Genomic DNA, 14,552 nt, shown 5'->3' on the forward strand with positions numbered 1-14,552 from the left:
TAACAGATAAATATTTATTAAAGGACAACAGAAAAAAACAGAATGTACAGTATGTCAGTTGTAATGCAGACATGCACATACAAGTTTTGTGAAAATGTGATACAAAATGTAAAAGGACAGGTAGAAGTAATGACAGGGAAATGCGACTTGAATTAGAGTATAGTGTTAGAATCCTCTTTATTTACATAAATGGAACTTTACATTTGACTTTAATGTGCTATATCTATACTATAAGCCTTTACTGTACAACCCACCAATGAGCAGCAGTGGAAATGCAGATCTATGATTTCAAAAACAGGCCCCGTCCATCATTAAATTCATGACGCTTGTACTGGAGCGCCCTCTAGCGGCTTTCCCCCTTCCCAGTCAAAAAAGAGAACAGTTAAGGGAAAGCAGGTAGGCAAAACTAACTTAGAAAGAACTAAATTGCACTTCACTAACACGCCTGTTTCCAGCAGAGGTGATAAACTCTCACTGCTACCATATGTACACCTTCATCAGGTACAGGGGGAAGTTTACAAGACAGTAAACACACTGGGCACTGAGTCAGGGGGTTGGAGTCGAGGATATGTAAAGTTAATCCTCTTGTGCATCACTGTTCACTCGTCATCCACTCTGGGCCAGATCACTGCCTGTAAAGCCGACAGACAAGCAGGTGGTTGTCTAGCTTTCGTCAGCCTGGAGCATCTTCTCGATTTCTTGATCCCACTGGTCGTCTTTGTTGTCTGACTCGGTCACCACCTCGTACTCCTGGAGCTCCTGCTGCAGCTCCTTCTCCCAGTCGGCTGAGTCCTCTAGAGTATTGGAGAGGAAAAGATGGAGTTTATAATCTGTATAAACTCATGGTGGCGGAGCTGTACAGCAGATCTTTTACAACAAAAAAATCAATAGACTCTAATAAAGCCAACCATCAGGAGAGGGGAGGCTCTCCTTCTTATCCAGCACCAGCTGCTCCATCTCTTTCCTCAGGTCCTCCTGGTTGATGGCCGTTGAGTCGAAAGCGTCGCTCACGAACTCGGACACTCCGGGACTCGTTGACATCTCCTCTTCTTCTTCCTGAGGTGGCTGGGAGTCACAGAGAGAGCTCAGAAAAGGCATCTCACTGTACTACTCTTCATAAGTTCTATTCAGATGGTTGGAAATTTTTAAACTACGCAGACGTTGTGATTTGAGCACTCTTACCTTCTTTATGTCGCTTATTAAAACAGGTGGAGTTTTTGGTCTGACATTGTCTGCAGAGATATAAAACAGTGATGTTAGTTTTCCCTGTGTTAATAACCGTGTGGTGTTTTTGTATCAGAGATGATCTGACATTAGAAGCAAGGGCGAGTTGAATAGCAAAGACACAGAAGAAAAGCACTGAAGATTTACTTCTCATTGCCTAGATTCTCCCTCACTATGGATGACCCCTGACAATACAACATGAGCTCCAGTCATACCAAAACTTTAGTCTGTGGTATGACTGTTTTTTCTGCTTCTGGACTGGACAAATCAAGCTTTCAATTTCTCTAATAAGAAGCAAAAAAACAAACAAACAAGATGGAAGCACATGAGATCTCTGTTGTTAAATGTCAGGAATTCTCATTGAGTCCAAAATCTCTTTTGCTTAAAGCCTCCAGTGTACATACTCTGAGAATGGACTTCACAGTGGAGTAGGAGATGTCTTGTGTCCAGCAATTACACTTTTGAAAACATTCATATCTGCATCATCATGGATTCTCCACAGTTTTTAAATGAGGTGATATGTTTATGGCCATGTGATCTGGTGTTGTGGTTATTAGCTTTGAAGTCAAATATGGACGTGAAGTATCTCAGACTTAGATAGCACGTGCTTATAGATGAAAATACAAGTATGCTGATGCCTTTGAGACGTCATTGATGACCATCCAACCTTTAAATATAACTCACAGTGTTGAATGTGTTAGTTGATAGATAGTTGAGTGGTAACGGCAGCAGCATAAGTGTAGACTGTATCTCCATAATCAAAAAAAGCTCTGTTCTGGGAAGAATCCAAATAGATGTGACAGTTTTTTAAGAAAGGGTTGAACATGAGTATGTATAATGCTGCACTGTATCAGTTAAATCTTTGCTGAAATAAAGAAATGAATAAATGTCCAATATATGTGTAGAAATAAATAAATGTGCAGTAATAAACGGATCAGTCGGTAGGAAGTACAATAGTGCTAGTGGCTCCTTAGTTGAGTGTAACAGGTGAGATGAGCCTGTATAGTATCCCTGCTGTAGTTGAAGCATGGATTAACATTGGGACCTGTTAACACTTCGTCCTCAGGTGAAACACTGGCCCCTCTGTCCTCGCCGTCCTGCTGCTGTTGTGCCGCCAATGCTGTGAGCTGAGCCGACTGCTTGATCAGAGACACCCGGTAGAAGTAATTCCTCCAGAAAACCTCCTCCTTCACGCTGTCAAACACAAACACGTTGCCATTCACGTTACAATATAATACTGATGTGGATTTAACATGAAAAAGAACCCCACTCCCCCAAACACACACACACACACACACACACACACACACACACACACACACACACACACACACACACACAGGGTTGGTGGCAGGTTACTCACTGTTTGGGGACCAGGTCGAAGCGCATGCGGTTGAGGAGTTGGTCTTCCTCCAGCATCACTGCAGCCAGAGGATACATCTGCTCCATGTCGAAGTGGAACTGAACACCAGCAGGGGGGTCTCGCAAGAAGTTCCTCTTGTCCTAGAATTGAACAAAATACTATTAGAGAGCTACGTTTCAGAAGTGTATGTATGTCGCTTCGAAATGATGCTGTCCCGAGCATGTTGACACATTAATATAATATATTTTTCTGCTTACAGCTGACAGGGCGAGGATCTGCTGCTGGATCGTCTCTTCCTCATTGTAGCCAACCCAGGGAGGCACTGCTACTTCTAGACACAAACATCAGAACACATACACTTTCAATCATGTGCTGCAAAAAACCTACTTTGTCAAGCACACATGAGCATAACACTGTCAGTCAGAAATGGGCTTCAGAGGGTCACTTGTGTTATTACACACCTGGATCTGTAGTAACAGAAGCTGCCTGGTCTGTCAGTAATATGAACTGATAATATCATGAAACATTTTGCCCATGTGGACGCAACAGTACCTGCAACTGGTGTTGGTGTTATGATTTGGACTGTGAGAGTCAAATTTAAAAATACTTTCCAATGGGAGGCCACCTCACAACTTAAGAAAAAATTTAATATTTGAGACATCAAGCAGCAAAACAATGGTCACTGCCAGTGTCTTAGAGTATAATAACTACCAGATGTGGTGCAAGAACAGATGATATCATCTCAGCTCTACAGCAACAACACTGAACTCTTCAACAGAGTCTGAACAGTGCTTGTGAATTGCCTGAATGACAGATAGATTATATTTATTCTAAAGCAGAACATGTCTATATTATGCTTGCAGTAAATATATGTGATTGCTTGGCCACACAAAAAATGCTTGCTACTAGTCAACAATGGAGGATGATGTCATTAACAAACAACTTGTGGGATTATGAGATAGTCTGGCCCAAGGCTGTATTAGTACCCCAAGGGGCCCCTGGGCACTGAAGCTCATGTCTCCCAAACACCTTTTATTTTATTCTGATTGGATAATGCGATGTTGACTACAATTTTCAACTTCAAGAGAATGGGCCACGCCTTGTGTCCTATTTCTGTGGAGCCCGTATGGTAGATGCAGCCATGGTCTGGCCAATAACTTACCTAAAGCTCTTAATAAGAATCTTGATGGGACATTGTTGTGTTGTGTTCATTTGTCTAAAAATAAGCTATATGGTTTTTAGTTTGTTCATGAAGTTTCTCTCATGCGCATGTATAAATGTTCATTAAGCATCATACTATTTGACAAGAATCACACGGTCTTCATCATATTCATATTCATAGTCTTTTTTCAGGTGCACTGTGTTACATTATTCCTGCATTTCTGTTACTAAAGACCAGTTTCAGTGCTTTAAAGTCAGTGTGATGGCTGCATGTGTACTGTTACCTTTTCAGTTAATATTTATTGTTAAGTTATTATTGTTAAAATTTCCGTTGTATCGACTCTAAATACAGATTTTATTGTTATTGAAGATTTATGGCTGAAACTTATTTTGCATTGAATGTATTTACAGCCTGTAGAGCAATGTATGTAAAATAAACTCTTGCTTCATCACAGAGACTGGAGGCTGATGTCAGCTTGGATTTACAGCCACTGCAATGGATTTCAATGTTTACAGAAAGATATTTGGAATAATAGTCATCTCAACTACAAATCCTTTATCCAGTCAATGAAGCTGTGTCAATACTCTGCTTACTATACAGTATATTACTAACATGTTTCCAACTATATCCACTGTTTGGCAATTTTGTCAACAAGAATTACTTGAATTCCTCAGTAGTGTTTTCCCATTATAAACCATAATATGTGACTTGTGACTTTACTGGAGGCTGGGTCACCCTGTACAGGAGGGGCTCTTAAACAGAACAAAAATGCATTGAAGTAAATTACTGTAAAGAAGAGTCATGTGTTCCCTACCTGATCTTTTGGACTTTTTTTCTTGGACAAACTTCTCTTGCTCTTTCTGGAAGTCTCCTAGAAATGTCTGTAAAATATGCACAAGACAAACATATGGGCATTAAAAAGGAGGAAAGGGTTTATCATTTGGTTAAAAGGTCTAGGGTACAACAGTTCTAAGAGATGCCTTCATGAGGATGATATTATAAGCTGAGCAAATAGCCGTCCTTGGCAACAACACAGAAAGCCTTTGACATGCAAATATGAACTCCAGGTTCATATTTTACTTGCTGCCAAACTTGTCAAACAAGCTAAAAGAGCAACATGCCTTGTCTATGATGCCGTCGATTTTCCCCTCTTCCACACTCTTCTTGATGGTCTGAGCGGTCTCTACCACTGAGTCTGAGATCTTCTTGGTGGCACTGGTGGCAAAACTGAAGATATAGTCTTAAAAAAGCAGGAGGAAGAGGAACAGATTGTTAACATCATAGTGTGAGACTGGGAATAAAAGCACTGAAACAACAACATAGGACAAACACCTAAACTCCAAGTTACTGGGACTGGTGACAAAGCTGAAGACGTAAGCTTGGTTAAATTTCAAGAGGATGAAAAAGGAAAACCTATCATCAGAATAGAAATCCAACAGCTTTTTTTTTAATATACCAGCTTCATTGAAACAAGTATACAACAAGTTAACGGCATCTCGTGTCTACAAACCTACCAGTGATAAAAGAAAAAGAAATAGTGTGTACGAGTTTTAACAGCTTTTTTGTTCTTCATTCAGATATAGAAGAAATGTATTCTGTGATATGGTATATCACATATATATCAGTTCTGAAATGTTTGGCTTTTCGTTTAATTTGGATTTGTGAACACAAAATTTGGTTGCAACAGTATGCAAATCAATCAAATGGAGCTTTAAGCAGAGATTACTGTCATATTCAGTACATCCAAACAATACATCTTTCCAAATAATGTAGAGCAAGGGAAGATATTAGATATAATTGACTCCATAGTTTTTTTTGTATGCCAAAGCATTTTTAAAAATTCCCTTTTTGACTTTGTTGGTCAAAACACTTGACCCTTGAATTGAGCAACAGCCCAACTTTTTCCCAACAAATGTGGACCAATATGATAAGGCATACTGATAAGGCAGAGGGTTGTAAAAGCTGATGGACTGCCTTGTATTTATTCTTAGTTTTCCATGAAAAACTACTTTTCTCAACAGTTGTTTCAGTTGCATCTCAGAGTGATTCCCATTTCCCTTAAAACCTATAAAAGGTGAAATGAAACCTGAAGAGACAACACAACAGACAAATGAGAAATCCTTTGGTGATACAGGGGTTCCATAGTCTTGAATAAATTCAACATAACTATAGAGTTGACCATGTTGGTTGAATAATTGACTTAACAATAAAATAGTATAACTAAACTTCTATTGTTCCAGGTAAAAATCCTGTGAGGAGTAGGGCTGTGTACCGTTTAAAAAATACAATACCAGTACCAATCCAAGTACCCTTAAAGTGATACAGATACCAATTGAGTATTTCACTCGATACCATGTGAATAGAAGCATTAAATTGCATAAAATGCCACCACAGCCGGGTTGTAGTTGCTGTGGACGTGGGCCAATAACATGTCACATTAAATCAAAGAACACTTATGTTGATTGGATGTGAGCAAGTCCATACAAATAGCTCTGGGAGCAAAAAGGATCGATTGCAGGTATCGTTTGATGGGAAACCTTTGGATACTACTTGATATCGATTTATTTCGGTCGATACTTTAAAAGGTATCAAACACCAATACCCAGCCCTCGTGAGGAGTGAAGTTATGCATGTCAATTTAACACCACGTCAGCAGCATTTGTTATGGAATGATGGGAATTTTAAAGATGCCCTCCGGACACGTTTTAAGATGTATGATAGACTCTATTTTGAATAGTAATGTGTCTGATATGGTTTTTCCCCACAAAAAAGGTTAAATTATCTTGTTAAAATCCTTAAAATAGGATCTACTGCTTCTCCCTCATTAAAAATGTCATAATCTATAAACATGCAAATATATTTCATTCCAGAAGTTTAGCTGCTGGATACAAGATGTCTACTTCACTGAAAAGTCAAACCACACTGAAAGATTTCCACATCACAGCTGTATAAATTGAATATTGGACCATGACTAGCTTCCTGACCAGTAGCCTACTGATGTCACAAATCCTGGTAGTAGCCCCACCCCTTAAAATCTGATGTTTAATTAGCACAGAGAAACGATCCACTTTCAGTAGATAAATGTGAAAACAAACTCTGCACACATACATCATTCTGCACAGTGAAGTTCAAACATTCAACTGTAGGAACAAGAAGACAAACAGATTTTTTTAAGTTGAGGGGGACTTTAATGATTTTACAGCCAGGATGAGTGACAGGTCAGCATCGAACCACTGAGAAGCAAGCTTGCTGATCACCCAGCTGGCGGTTAAATAAAGCTATGTCGCTATAAATAGCTTAAGACATAAGAGATAATTATAGTTAAAATAGCTGTTTCTCACCTCCCAGCCCTTTTCCCAGCTCGGAGTCGTCCTGCCTGGCCTCTGGTTCCGCAGCCTGGTCAGCTGGTTGCTGTTTGTTTACCTCGTTTTGTGCCTCCACCACCTTCTCTTCCTGCTCCACGCTCAGCGGCTCCGGATCATCACACGTCTTCGTGTATGTCGGGCTCTCCAAACCCAGCCACGTCCCGAGACCTCTGAACATTTTAGCTCAAATAAAAGGAGCGTTCAGCTTCAGTTCTGAGGAAAACAACAGTCTGTACAGTGTGTGCTTCTGGACTGTGCTACCAGGAACTACCAATAGGAACTACACAGACAGGTTTCTTATTCTTCTGTTGAGTTCTATGGCTGTTGGTATCCATAGGTGTTGCATTACTGCCCTCTGCTGGATGGTAACAGCTACTGACAGGTAGTCTTCTCTAGTTGCTCCTGTGTAGATGTAAATTACTGCCGCCTGGTGGTCAAAAGGGTGTAATGATGCCTTCAGGTGTGCACCAGGTCCATTTGGGGAAAACGGGACCGATTTCAACATAGAAATGTGACCAGTGGTGAAAGAAGTAATCAGAGCCTTTATTACAAGTAAAACTCTTGCATGAAAAATACATAAAAGTAAATAAATGAATCTTTTACAAGTCACTTTACAAGTATTGCAGTAGAAGTACACAAGTATTATGAGTGATGTAGTTAAAGTATTGAAGTAAAAGTACATAAGTATTATGAGCTTGATGTAGTTAAAGTATTACAGTAAACGTAGTGGTTTGGTCCCTATGACTGATGTATTATTATATATGACATCATTAGATTATCAATAGGCCTACTGAAGCATCAGTGTTAGAGCAGCATGTTACTGTTGTAGCTGCTGGAGGTAGAGCTAGTTTCAACTACTTCATATACAGTTGGCTGGTTTAGTCCAGTGGTTCCCAACCTAGGGTCTGACCCCTCCAAAGGGCCACCAGATAAAGAAGGAAGAAGAACAAATATTGATAATGAACTATTTAATGAAATATTGGATCATTTGAACATTTATTGAAATGAAATGTGAAATATTTAGAGGGAAAAATCACTATGAGCTGTTAACAACTCATAGACATCTGAAAGGTGACGCAGACTACACACTGCTTATTGTAAGACTTCAGAAGCCAAACATTTGGGAAACCACTGGTTTCATCTTTTATTTTAAAAGCTTGTTATATTATCCATTGTGTCAAAATGTCATCTGAAAAGTAACTAAAGCTGTCAAATAAATGTAGTGGAGTAGAAAGTACAATATTTCCCTCTGAAATGTAGTGGAAGAATTAAGTCCTGTTAAATGAAAATACTCAAATAAAGTACAAGTACCTCAAAATTGTACCTAAGTCCAGTACTTGAATAAATGTACTTTCCCTCACTTAGTTTGACTTGTATATTCAAGTGGTTTTGGTTTTTTGTTTTTAAATCACCAAAATACACTACTTCTAAGTACATTAATTTCTGATTATTCATTTAAAAAGTATTAATAACTAACTAATTCAGTTTTTCAAAAATAAAAATATTCCTCAATAAGCATGTTTATATTGATATAGGAGCGTCTGATGCAATGTATTGTAATTGTTATGAAATGCGGCACTTAAACCAGCAGGTGGAGGTAATGAGCTCAGAACTTTTGCACATCTTGAAGAACAAGACGAGGAGGAAGAAGAACGAGCCGGTGGACTGTTGACGGACTGTAGACAGGCTGAAGTCCGTTTGTAGTTGATCACCTTGTTGTATTTCATGAAGTTGGGGTTTAGTCTTGTGCAGGAGTCACTGTAATCCCTGTCATTCCTCCTGAGGCTGATCGGTGCTGTTGGAGCAGAATCTGAGTGGATTAACCCGGGCTGCTGCTGTAGGTCGTTTACTTGTGAAGAGAAAGGTTTCGATCTGCCAAGTGGACAGAAAGTAAGTTGAAACATCGTAGAGGTCTTGTGATAAAATCAGTACATGAAGTTGTTTTGACAGAAGAGGCTGTTTTTAATGCATCAAGCAGATCATACAAGAAAATGATTGATGATTTTGTTTACTAAACCAGCTCGTTACATGACTGAGCAACATTTATTTAAGGAGGAAGTGTGTTTCACTTTCCCTTTTTAGATCAGGTATTCCAGCCAAGTCCTGTTTCATATGTTTGCTTCATTTGAAAGTTATTTGTTTTTCTTTTCCCATTTGAAGAATGAAGACTCTGATGGTGTTTGATTTCGACCACACTGTGGTGGATGACAACAGTGACACTTGGGTGATTAGGTAAATGATGTTTGCTGCTTGAATCAATTAAAGTATGGATATACATCTTCCACTTCCTACCATGAACATATTTTTTTGGGGGGACAGGCAATCTTTAGGTGGAGAAAGCAGGTCAACAGTATAATCCATATAGAAGTGGTATACATCAACTGAAAGCTGGGAACCTGAAAATTAATTGGAGATGTGGCTCAGCACTGTGTGTCAAGTTTTGCTAGTCATAAATCTGTAATAAACATTGTGTTTTGGTTAGGTGCCTATTCAAATGTTTAGAAGGGCTTATAACATTATGATGGAAGTATATAAAGGCTTTTCTCATGTGCAAATAAGTTGTTGCAGCAATTTTTGGGTTGGTACTGTTTGTTAGATTTAGTGCAAAATTTAACCATTTTTGACCACTCAAGAACTGATAAAAATGGTCAAAAATTCCTCCAAAACAGACCTTGAGGAAAACCAAAGAAAAATTCATGCTGCGATTTGGTATCAAAAAACCTTGGACATTTGGAGATTTCTATAAGAATTGCATTCTTGTCATTATACCTAGGAAACCATACATCCTCTAAATGCCCTTGGTTTTCTAGTTTGTGTCATCATACTGGGATTATCCTAGAGGGCACAATAGGGCATTTTATATGTTAGGTCAAGTTTCAAAACAATTCTCACTACAATTTAATAAGGGGATGATGAGTCTCAGCTTTCTAGTCAGCCCGGATTGATTCAATTCCAAGACAGGGAATTCCAAGACAGGGATTCCAAGTGCAGGGAATCCACTATGCAGAAATATTAAAATATATCATTTTTGAAATAGGTGAAATTATATATTTATACTGCTTGCAAAAATCATCAATCTGTATGATTTTTGCTAAAAAAAACCCTGCATGAGATAAGCATGAGGTGGGCATGTCTGTAAAGGGGAGACTAATGGGTACCCATAGAACACATATCCATTATGATATCTTGAGGTGAGAGGTCAAGGGACCCCTTTGAAAATGGCCATGCCAGTTTTTCTCTCGCCAAACATTAGCCTCAGCCTTTATTGGAGCCCCCCTTCCCATGGACCTACCATGACATGGTTGCTAGCTGAGCCTGCTTCAGCCTCTGAAAGAACAGTTGCAAAATGTATGCTTCTATAAGAGTTCTGCAAGACTATTTAGGACCACAGATATAATGTGTTAATGAACATGATTTGTCAATAGGGTGAATTTGTTCACCATAGTCGATCTTTTTTTCCCCTGTCTTTCCAGATGTCTTCCAAGTCAGACTCTTCCTGATGTTTTGAAGAATTCCTACAAAAAAGGCCACTGGACTGAGTTCATGGGAAGAGTCATGAACTACATAGGTGAGAGTTCTGAGTGCTGTTCCTAGCTCATTCATGCATGCAAGCATAAAAAAGGTTGGACGAAATATAAGAGACACGTTTTACTATAGGTTACTCTGAACATGCCATTTGCTACATTAAAATTGTATCTAATTCAGTCTTCTGACCTTTTTTCCATCTGTCCCTCCAGGAGACCAGGAGGTCAGTCCTGACAGCGTCCGCAGTGTCATGGAGACCATCCCCTTCACAGATGGAATGAGAGACCTGCTGACATTCATATCAGAGAATAAAAGCACCATTGACTGCATAGTCGTCTCTGATGCTAACACCATGTTCATAGACTGGATCCTCCATGCAGCAGGACTCCAGGCGGCCGTCGACCAGGTGTTCACCAACCCAGCTAAGTTCAATGATCTCGGGTACATGGAGGTACAGTGCTACCACTCTCATGACTGCGAGCGATGCCCCGTCAACCTCTGCAAGAAAAAAGTCCTGGAGCTGTACCTGTCGGAGCAATCTGATCAGGGTGTGGAGTATGGTCAGGTATTCTATGTGGGGGACGGTGGGAATGATCTCTGCCCGACTTCCTGTCTGAGAGGGCATGATGTTGTGATGCCCAGGAAGGGGTACACCCTGGAGAAAATGCTGGCCCAGCTCAAGGGTCAACAAGATAGCGCTTCTTTGAGAGCGAGAGTCGTTGCCTGGAGCAGTGGGATAGAAATCCTCGAGGAGCTGAAAGCGAGTATGCAGTCGTAGCCCGGCCTCAATGGATGAATGTCGAAGTTGTAACTTGAATATTTCTCTTATGTAAAATATTAATCCTGCATTGTAGCGGGCACATGATGCCTCCTTTGATTGTTTTAAAAATATGTGTATAATCAAGAAAGTATTTATCATTTTTAAGCACAATTTTGATTATAAATCCTTGAAAATGGGCCATTTGTCTAAGGAAATGTTATCTTCACCCATGTAAACAGTAAAAATCCCCTCAAACAAGGTTTACATTCATTATAATCAAAGTTTTGGTTATTTAATTTAGAGGTAGAGAAAATGAATGGAGACCACTGAGCCCAATTAGAGAACAGATAAACCAAAAAACAATGTTTATATGTGCAGTTTATGTTTGGACACTGGATCATAATTCAACTAAAGATTTATTTTGTGTAGTATTCAGTTGCTTTAAGGGATAGTTTATTTTAAAACTAATAGTATATAGCAGGCTTGCAGGGCATTCAAAGAATAGTGCAACATTTTGGGAAAGATCCGCTGCTTAACACAATATATCAGTATATAAATGAACAAACAATACAATTAAGACATTAGTTAATTAGTGAGCTAAAAAGTGGAACATGGATTTTTAAAATGCTATGACATTGCCCTCCCACCTCTGTTAAAATTTTCACTCTGCCTTTGATTTCTGACATGGTCAGACAGCCCGTGGAAAGAGCTAGTCCTGAGAAAGAAAAATGTAGTTTAAAAGTATGAAAGTAGAATTAGTGGTTTGGTACCTCAGGTATTTTTCATTTTTCATTCTTCTAAAAACACTACAAAGGGAGCACACTTCATCACCTTATTTAAAGGTGCAGTGTTAGAAATTAGTGGCATCTGGCAGAATGGATTTGGCAGAAATTGAATATAATATTCATAAGTATGTTTTAATTAGTGTATAATCACCTGAAAATAAGAATTGTTGTGTTTTTGTTACCTTAGAATGAGCCCTTTATATCTACATAGGGGGCAGATCCTCCTCCATGGAGCCCGCCATGTTGCACTGCCTTGTTTCTAGAATAGCCCAGAACGGACAAACCAAACACTGGCTCTTGAAATGGCCTTTAGCCTTTATGTGTATTTTGCAACCACTGTAGTTTCTCCTACACGCTTGAAAGAGGTAGGGGGTCTCTAGTTTGTTGTAATCTGCAACCTCACCACTAGTTTTATATATTGAATTGCTGTTGTCCTTTTTTGAAGTATTAATGTGTCATACTAGGAAAACACAGGTGCTCCTGAAATGATGATGTGTGTAACAGTGTAACAGAAAGTCATGACAGTGTGAATGAAAATGAAGCAGCTAAATGGAATTCAGCCATTCTTAATTGTATTATTTACATATGTGCTTTTCCTACTGTGCAATGTCAAAATATCACATTACCCACTGTTTGATTTTGTCTTTATTAGTTCCACACTTTACATATTGATCTTTTGTCATGTAACATATTTCACCCTCCTCGTAGTTTACCACCAGCGGGGCTGAAGTCACTAGGTTCAACCCATGAGCAAGTTTTTCCAATCTGTTCCTTTATTAATCCATTCGCAGGAATTTCCACAATTTTCTTTTTTCCTTATGAGCCCTTGGGGCCTCCATATTCTTAGAGTGTATATATTTTTTGTTGTGTCCATAATATGTCCTGCCCTCTATCAGTGACACTCGCCATTATGATGTTATTGCCATCTCAGGTTTGTGTTTCATGTTGTGCTGTCTTGACTGATTAAACCAGATTTAAGTAAGTTAGCCTGATCAACTCTGAGATAGCTCTGTGCATTAAACCTCAAGTAACTACTTAAGTTAAATGAACAAGTAGTCAATGCTATGTCTTGGAATTACAACTACAGCCGTTTTTTTTGTTTTATTGTTTTTTACATGAGTTAAGAAAACCTCAATGGTATGAGTAGGTTTCAGGTTTTACTCAGTAATATCATCCAGATAAATAAGAAAATTGTCTGGTTGTACTGAAATGGCACTGGGACTTTTCTCATAGCCAGTACACAAGCTTCTCTGGAGAAACAGTATTGAGTTTCCATTTTCCACTTAAGCAAGAACATCATCAAATATTAATGGATGTGTGTGTGTTTTTGTTTTGTTTTTGGGTTTTTTGTGAACCAGCATGTTGGTTGATTTCTAATCTTGTAATTCTAATGATGCAATTAAAACCACAAACCTCTTGGATCCATTTGTTCTTCCATGAACTGTTCTATCCAATACTTCATGTGCCTTTGTGAATCTGTGGCAGTGTTGTATTCGACTGCATTATATTGTAAGGTTAATGTAATATTTAGTTTTTTAGATAAAAACAGTGGATAAAATATTTGCAGCAAAGTTGACGACAACTGATGTATCCCTATTTTTTCAGATAGGCCCCGTAAAGATGCAAAGTTATTCTTTCCCAACACTGACGGCAAGTAAGTATCACTAGATTGGCACAAATAGATAGGGATTTGAAGAAGGATTTGGACAGGGATGCAGGCCAACAACTCACAGAGACAGCTCTTGCCTAAGATCTAACATGGTATTATGGTCCAAGACTCAGCAGGCTTTGTTTACTTTCTGAATTCATTCTTCAGTGGGAAGAAGCTTTAGATGAGGCTCGCTGTATTAAAGAAAGATGCTTAGTCGCATAAGTAACTGGCAGGTTGAACAGAGAGGCTGTCAAACTGGGATACAAGTCTTGGAAGTTTGGAGTTGTTTGCTCAGAAAGTTTGGTCTTCAGGCTGGAAAGGTGGCTCAGAAACAGCTGGGATTTAACTCCATCATGTTATGAAGTGTTGCATTAATGTCTTGATGGTTTAACTATAATTTTTGCAGTAGTCACATACTGTATATTGTCCTTAGATAAACCTGCTGTTTGCATTAATTGTAAATTAATTATGCAGCGTAAAGGGGAAATCCCATCAGAACCATCAGCTGCAGGGGTTTACTGTAGAGTCCCCTAGGTGTGGACCCTCTTGATGCCCTCAGTTACTGTATAATACCTGAAAACCTCACCTGTTATCTATGTATGATAGGTATAATAACTCATGTTCTGATATGAGAATGTACTCTTTAGACTTAAATATCTGCCAAACGTGTTCTGCTAGATGCCACCAATATATACACACTGTACCTTTTAGACTGGA

The 14,552-nt window shown here is 39.0% G+C and overlaps 2 protein-coding genes across 3 annotated transcripts; one reads left to right on the forward strand and one right to left on the reverse strand.

The window, feature by feature from the left end:
* Positions 1–7,408, reverse strand: LOC134000909 (synapse-associated protein 1-like). The gene is made up of 9 exons (XM_062440458.1): positions 7,091–7,408; positions 4,871–4,989; positions 4,564–4,630; positions 2,845–2,918; positions 2,588–2,727; positions 2,270–2,418; positions 1,183–1,232; positions 909–1,065; positions 1–794 (listed from the first exon to the last, which is right to left on the reverse strand). Exons 1-9 carry the CDS (start codon positions 7,290–7,292, stop codon positions 664–666), a joined length of 1,089 nt encoding a protein of 362 aa, XP_062296442.1. The 5' UTR covers positions 7,293–7,408; the 3' UTR covers positions 1–663.
* Positions 7,409–8,770: 1,362 nt separating this feature from the next.
* Positions 8,771–13,583, forward strand: phospho2 (phosphatase, orphan 2). 2 transcript variants are annotated; one of them, XM_062416268.1, is made up of 4 exons: positions 8,771–9,004; positions 9,275–9,346; positions 10,588–10,682; positions 10,852–13,583. In XM_062416268.1, exons 2-4 carry the CDS (start codon positions 9,276–9,278, stop codon positions 11,415–11,417), a joined length of 732 nt encoding a protein of 243 aa, XP_062272252.1. In that variant the 5' UTR covers positions 8,771–9,004; position 9,275; the 3' UTR covers positions 11,418–13,583. The 2 variants fall into 2 exon arrangements, with proteins under 2 accessions (XP_062272252.1, XP_062272258.1); XM_062416274.1 differs by lacking the exon at positions 8,771–9,004 and having other exon boundaries at positions 9,218–9,346.
* Positions 13,584–14,552: the final 969 nt, after the last annotated feature.

Source organism: Scomber scombrus, chromosome 1 (genome assembly GCF_963691925.1).
Source record: "Scomber scombrus chromosome 1, fScoSco1.1, whole genome shotgun sequence".
Taxonomy (NCBI): domain Eukaryota; kingdom Metazoa; phylum Chordata; class Actinopteri; order Scombriformes; family Scombridae; genus Scomber; species Scomber scombrus.